General features: G+C 32.6%; 1 protein-coding gene across 1 annotated transcript; it reads right to left on the bottom strand.

Moving 5' to 3' along the window:
- Positions 1–1,900: 1,900 nt before the first annotated feature.
- LOC129971952 (trichohyalin-like) lies at positions 1,901–6,624 on the bottom strand. The gene is made up of 3 exons (XM_056085932.1): positions 6,504–6,624; positions 6,146–6,418; positions 1,901–3,894 (listed from the first exon to the last, which is right to left on the bottom strand). The coding sequence occupies exons 1-3, from the start codon at positions 6,622–6,624 to the stop codon at positions 1,901–1,903; spliced, it is 2,388 nt and encodes a 795-aa protein (XP_055941907.1).
- Positions 6,625–6,844: the final 220 nt, after the last annotated feature.

Genomic DNA, 6,844 nt, shown 5'->3' with positions numbered 1-6,844 from the left:
GTCTTTACCCACAGAAGCTACTGCAACCCCTTTCCGTGGTAACGTGGACACGACATCATCACTCGTTTTTGAATTACCGCTTTTACATATTACTGAAAGTACAGATCTACGGACAATCTCACTGTAATTGGATTTGGCTCAAATATTGACAGGTGTCTGCACCATCGATGTTAATTTAGTGTACTGAATTTTATTCATCTTGTTCTTTCGTTTTGCAGTTATTGTGTTAACGTATATTCGACCGGACAGTCAGACTTCCTCAATTTTTAAAAAATATATTTTTGCCTAATTTCCAACAATAATTTATATTATTATATTATTACCCTGAAATTTTAATTGTTTTGTTGTTGATTCTAAGGCACTTGTCATAGATAAGCTCACTGACTTTAGAAGTCAGTGATTTTAAGCCAAAGGTCTCTTTTTTTTTCAGTAGCGCCATCTAGGGCCAAGAGGGCTTAGCTATACACACGTCACAAACATTTTCCCAGGGTGGACTTCATTCAAGGATTTCATTCACTCATCCACAGATAATAATTTATACCTGAATCAGATAACGATCACCCCTGATACAGTACCCTCAGTCGTATTGTTCTCGACATGGAGGACTTTGTGAGCATTTTAGATTTATACACGGGCCAGCCACCACACACGGAGGGTCTTCGACCGGCAGGGTTCAAACTCGCAACTCAGTGGACGCGAATCCAACGTTCTACCAACCAGGCTATCCCGACCTTTTTAATTGTTTTCATTGTTTCATTAAATACTTTACCGGTATAAAAATATAAATATATAGTATAAAATATGTACAGTAATGAAATATTCAATAAAGAATATTATCATTTACTTTCTTAGCCGTAACATACTATACACAAGATATTATAATATGAAGTAGTAAGAATATGTTCCTTTAAGAATGAAAACACAAAACACTCCGAAACTAGCGCTGCTAAGACACAATTCTCACATTACCTCCTGTGAGTTTCCTTAAGTTACATGAATATGCAAAATACAAGAATTATAATTTCGGAAAAAAAGTCATTTTCAGAGTTATAAAGAACGAAAAATATTTGAGTCCTTACTTCGAAATTGCTGCAAGTGAGTTTAGTGTTAAAAACATTATTTTGCTTTATCGTCTGCATTTTTATTCTATTATTCTTAGTCAAGCTTGGAAATTCACAAAATTACATCAAAATAATACAAATGCGAGACGTTTCTATTAAATTTAAAACAAAAGTATGTCAGCAATTCTTGAAAATGAATATTTTTGAAATGTAAATTTTATTTTTAAATATTAAAAGTTTAAACTATAAAAGCAGACTCCACAAATAAACAGATTACAGGGCATTCCAGTAATGAATAAATGTTTGAATCTACCCATTATAGAATAAATTTTCTAAAATTTATTAAAATAAAAGAAAAAAATTCCATTAAAGTGAAATCAGTATTACTTAAAAAATGATTAACATGTTTAATTATAATTAGTTTTAATAGTTAATTATATAACTATTTTATAAGTACGTTTTTGAACATTTTCTTTTTCTTTTTCTTTTCGCGAAATTTTTCAGAAATATTTTTGAAAAATTAATATAAATATTTAAAAAGTCAACTAAATTTTTAAAAATTCTTTCACAGGGATCCAAGAATATTTATAATATCCTAAAATCTTAGAATTAATAAAGTTTGTACTTTTTTTTAATTTATTTATTTGGTATTAAGCAAAATTAGTTTATTTTATTAAAACTTAGTATACATAACAATTGCATATATTTTGCAAGTAATATATATTATATGATTACCAAAATCTTTAAATTTTATTTTTCAAATGTTATATGAGATTGTGTAAGATCAATAGAGTAATACGGAAGATTCTTTTATTTGTAGTTCTATCGACAAAATTTGCTTAGAAATTTAGAATGCCTGTATTAGTTCTATCCTGAACTGCTACGGCTGAAAACGTTCTTGTTTTTCTGGGTACCATATCTTCCCAACAAGAAATCCCATTTCCATGAAAATTAGGCAAACATCTACAGAATCCAGAGGCTTGGCTTTTGATGCACGCAGCATTTCCTGCACATTCTCTGTCATTTTTGCACCGAGAAATTATTTTAGAAATGTCATCTTCAGGACGACTTTCTTTATTTTCTATAAATATTTCGGGTGACAAGATATCGTCTTCCCCTGAAGGCACGTTTTGGACTGAAAATTCCTTTTGACCGAATGGCATGGTTTTCTTGTCAAGAAATTGTTTATCACTAGGAGACATATTCCGTGATGAATATTCTTTTTGGTTGAAAGGCATAGGTTTTCTTTCAGCGGGAAAATTTGAGGAAGGCGACCTATTCAGAAAATCTTTCGATGGATAATTTTCTTTACCAAAAGGGCGTGCCATTTGTTGGGTCGGCGAAATCAATTCAGTTGAATGCCTTTGTCTATGAAGAAAACTCTCGTCCTTGACATATTCGTTTTCTTTGGGTTGCTGGATTTGTCCCATAGAATATTTTGTGAGACTTGGAGATAAGTTTTGTATTGCTGAAAGATCTTTTTGTTCAGAAGATGTGTCCTTCTCCAACCCTTGTTTCAATTTTTGCTGTAACTGTCGTTGTTGCTCTTGTTGCAATCGTCGTTTCTGTTCTTGCTGTTCTTTTTGCAGTCGTTGTTGTTCTTGTTTCAATCGCTGTTGTTCTTGCAGTAACCGTTGTTGTTGTTCTTGTTGCAATCGCTGTTTCTGTTCTTGCTGTAACTGTTGTTCCTGTTCTTGTTTCAATCGTTGTTCCTGTTCTTGTTTCAATTGCACTCGTACTTGCTGTAATCGTTGTTCTTGTTTTTGTTTCAATCGTTCTTGCCTTTCGTGTTGTAAACTTTGCTGTTGTTCCTGTTGCAACCTTTGTTCTTGCTGCAATTGTTGTTGTTCTTGCTGTAATCGTTGTTGTTGTTGCTGTTGAAGCTGTTGTTCCTCATATTGTCGTTGCTGTTCTTGCTGTAATCGTTGCTGCTGCTCTTGTTGCAACCGTTGTTGCTCATACTGTTGTTGTTGCTCTTGTTGCAATCGTTGTTGCTCATACTGTTGTTGTTGTTCTTGTTGCAACCGTTGTTGCTCATACTGCTGTTGTTGCGCTTGTTGCAACCTTTTTTGTTCATATTCTTGTAATTGTTGTTCATATTGCTGTCTTTGCTGTTCTTGTTGCAATCTATGCTGCTCATAATGCTGTCTTAGCTGTTCTTGGTGCAACCGTTGTTGCTCATATTGTTGCAGTTGTTGTTCATATTGCTGTTGTTGTTCGTACTGAGGTTGTGGTTGTTGTTGTTCGTACTGTGGCTGTTGCTGTTGTTCATACTGTGGCTGTTGCTGTTGTCCGTACTGAGACTGCTGAGACTGTGATTGTTGTTGCTGATACTGAGATTCTTGTTGCTGCTGGTATTGAGGTTCTTGTTGCTGTTGATATTGGGTCTCTTGCTGTTGCGGATAATACGGAACTTGTTGTTGATACTGTACTTGTTGTTGCTGCTGAGCCTCATTAAATTCTAATGAATCCTGACGAATTTTCCTCTCTTGTTCAATTGCATCCATCTTCACTGCAGAAGCAGGAGGAGGAAGTTTAACAGTTTTCTTATTTGATTTTGAACTTTCCTTATCAAATAATTTTGACAGTGTATGAGCATCAGTTGGTGGCGATTCTAGCAAATCATCTATAAAAGAAGATTCTTCCCTATCTGTATTGTAATCAACCTCGAAGCCTTCTTTGGTAGTAGGCAATCCAGAATTTTCTAACTGTAACTGCTTGAGAGACTTCTCGATATCGTCCTCAGGTTTTCTCCGTTTCATTATAGAGTGTTGAGAGTTTCTTTTACCTTGAAAAGAATAGCTCCGATTGGTGGGATTCATCAATATGTCGTCTGGAAGTGGAAAAATTTAATTTTAGATCAAACATAACTTGCATTTATTTATAATAAAGTTTCAAATTACTTTCATTTAAGATATCCGTATCAAACACATTTCGAAGATACTTAAAATCATCGTGAAAATTAATCCGAAATAAAAGACTATCAGAATGAAGCTTTTAAAATAAAAAAAAAAAAGCATAGCTAATAAGTGAGTAGTGATTGAAAGAATTCATTTCAAATTTAAGAATTTTCTAATCTCTATTTCGATAATTTGGTTTATCTTTTTTGTATTTACGTTTAATTGCAGCATTTTTTTAATATTTATTTTACTTTTTGTCTGTTCAAAAAATTTGTTTAAGAAACGTATTCAAGAAATATAAACACGATTTTTTTAATAACTTAAAAAGACAATGAAAACTACTAGATTTTTAAAAATTATTTGACTTGAGTTAATACTTTTAATTAGAATGTAATTTCTTCAAATACATTTAAAAAAACCTTTTAAATTAAATTATCATTTTTCAAGATTTTAAACGTTTTAGTAGCTAATTTTTTTAATTGAATTTTCCAATATATTTTTATTAAAATTACATCCCAATCAAATTGAATAGTTTCTTGTAATTACATTTTAAGGTTAACTTCCTGGTAAGCTACTTCTGTAAACGTATAAAACTTCATCAAAATATGTATATTTCGAATATACATATTTTCGCATATACATATTAAGTCGAAATCCGCAATACATAGCCAACTTTATCTTAATACACAACATATATTTATTCTAAAAATTTTATATAATTCCAATATGAAAAAAAATGTGAAAAAGTAATTAACTATGCACGCAAGAAATTACTAAACTTAAAGGGAAAAAATTCACATGTAAAATAAATAAACATCATTAAAAGCATAATTTCTTAAATTTTAAAACGATGTATAAAAATTATTTTGATTCGCAATACTTTTAAAAGATGAAATCAACAAATGCTCGCTTTAATTTTAATTAATTAAAATTTCAAAAATTGTTCCGAAACTCACAGTTTTAACCTGTGAAGCATATTCATACAAAATGTAGTATAGTCCATCATTTTTAGAAGACACAAGATTATATTTTGGAGATAAAAATGTTGAAAAGGGAATTCTACAATTTGATATTTCCTTTACTAATTTTCACCGCCATTTTATTTCTCTTATACGTAGTATAGAGAAAGTATAGTAATCGTCAAAATAATTCTAACTCCAGATTTTGACGAATCTCCACATTTTAGACCTCACTGATTTCGAAAAGCATATTTTTGGAAAATGGTTATCTACATATCTGTGTCAAAGATAACTTAAAAACGTTTTGAGCTAGACAGTTGAAATTCGGTATACAGTCTTTACACCAAATTTTCATGTTTCTATCGAAATTTGAGTAAAATTTGTTTTGAGGAAGTCTGTCTGTTTGGCTCTTCGAATATAATTACAAAACGAAGAAAGCTAGATTGATAAGATTCAGTATACAGATTTAACATATATAGTGTAAACAGCTGTCAAAGTTTGTGCCAAAACCAATAACAAGATGATTGTCTGTCGGTCTTTTTTTTTTCGGTCTGTACTTTCATGTTAACGCGATAATTCCAAAAACGCAATGATTAAATATATCCAATTAGTTGTGGGATTTTGTGACAAGTGTTGTTTTGTTTCTAATCTTTGTTTGAATCGATTGAGAAAAACGCATCTGAAGCCCAAATTTGATTTTCGGATACAATGAATCGCACGTCAGGTATTAATCGCCAAAACACTCTCCAAGGATGCCAAGAGAGATTAAGAGAAAATGCTATTCTCAAGCCAAAAGTTCATATTTCGTAATTACTGTACGTCATTGTCATGTAAGACGTTCTCTGGCGTGAGAATAGGCGAGAAAGTTTTAGGAAGACCACTCCCACTTGTTAAAAATGCAGAATCCAGTCAGTTTTGAGATAAGAAACAGTAAAAAGCAATGGCGTAGCATCAGGAGGGTAAGGAAATAAGTGGTGGGGGCAATTTGATAATACTTAAGGGATGCAATGGATACATCCCTTAACACATGTAGACCGCATTTTTTTGCAATATATGAAGAGGAAATGAATAAATAATTCTATTTCCTAATCTTATTTTGCATTGTCGCATTCTGATGCTAGTGATGATTATTTGGTGAGGGGGACAAAATTCAATATAAGCCCAGGTGCCCTCCCACCAATGCTTACCACTCCATTGCATGAGTTAAATGTGTAAAAAATCTTACTTGAAGATAATTCTTTAATGAGAAATCGTTTCTTCGCGACCAGGATACCCAGATTGGAATAAACTGCGCATGTCATGATGCCTTCCTGCTCTTTCCGCAGCTCCGATATGGTCAAGACACTGCCGGACGGACTGCTCTTCATGTTGCTAGGCAAAGCATCGAATTCGGAATCTTTTTCCATGTACCACACGTAATGCAGACTCTCGAGTGGCAAAGCAATGAAACTCGCCATGTTCAAAACAAGCGTTTCACCTGGGTATACGAAACCCAAATCTGGAAAGAAAAAAAAAACGCAATTGGAGAAACATAAAAATTAAAGAGTTAATTATACATTCAGAGTGAATTTCGGATCATTTGCCTCTATCTTGTCTTAGCAGTGAAATAGCAAGAATAAATGGCGCCCCAGGCATCATTGTTTCAGCCTCCCATGATATTTCTGTTAAAGAAGTGTAACACACGTCCTGTTGTTTGATTCCCATAGAGACCCCATAATACTGGTGCACAGGACACTTATAACTAGGGATTGCAATACCGGACCAAAATTTCAATACCGGTATTCGGTATTTTTTTAAATCTTAATATCGGGATACCGGTTTTAATACCGGTATTAGAAATTTTAGAAAAAGAAAGAAAACACAGGTGTTTCTTTGTTTTATTTGCCAGTTTTATTAGAGAGTGTAAATATCGCAAAAAATAATT

The sequence above is a fragment of the Argiope bruennichi genome, chromosome 6 (assembly GCF_947563725.1).
Source record: "Argiope bruennichi chromosome 6, qqArgBrue1.1, whole genome shotgun sequence".
NCBI lineage: Eukaryota > Metazoa > Arthropoda > Arachnida > Araneae > Araneidae > Argiope > Argiope bruennichi.
This window is presented reverse-complemented; position numbering and strand designations above follow the sequence as displayed.

What these genes read in the sequence shown, in the direction of transcription:
- LOC129971952 (XM_056085932.1), bottom strand. Translation starts at nt 6,624, where the DNA reads ATGGGAATCAAACAACAGGACGTGTGTTACACTTCTTTAACAGAAATA. An exon ending in ACTGCTAAGACAAGATAGAG is followed by an intron (nt 6,419 to 6,503) that starts GCAAATGATCCG and finishes TTTTCTTTCCAG; the next exon opens with ATTTGGGTTTCGTATACCCA. An exon ending in CATTAAAGAATTATCTTCAA is followed by an intron (nt 3,895 to 6,145) that starts GTAAGATTTTTT and finishes TTCCACTTCCAG; the next exon opens with ACGACATATTGATGAATCCC.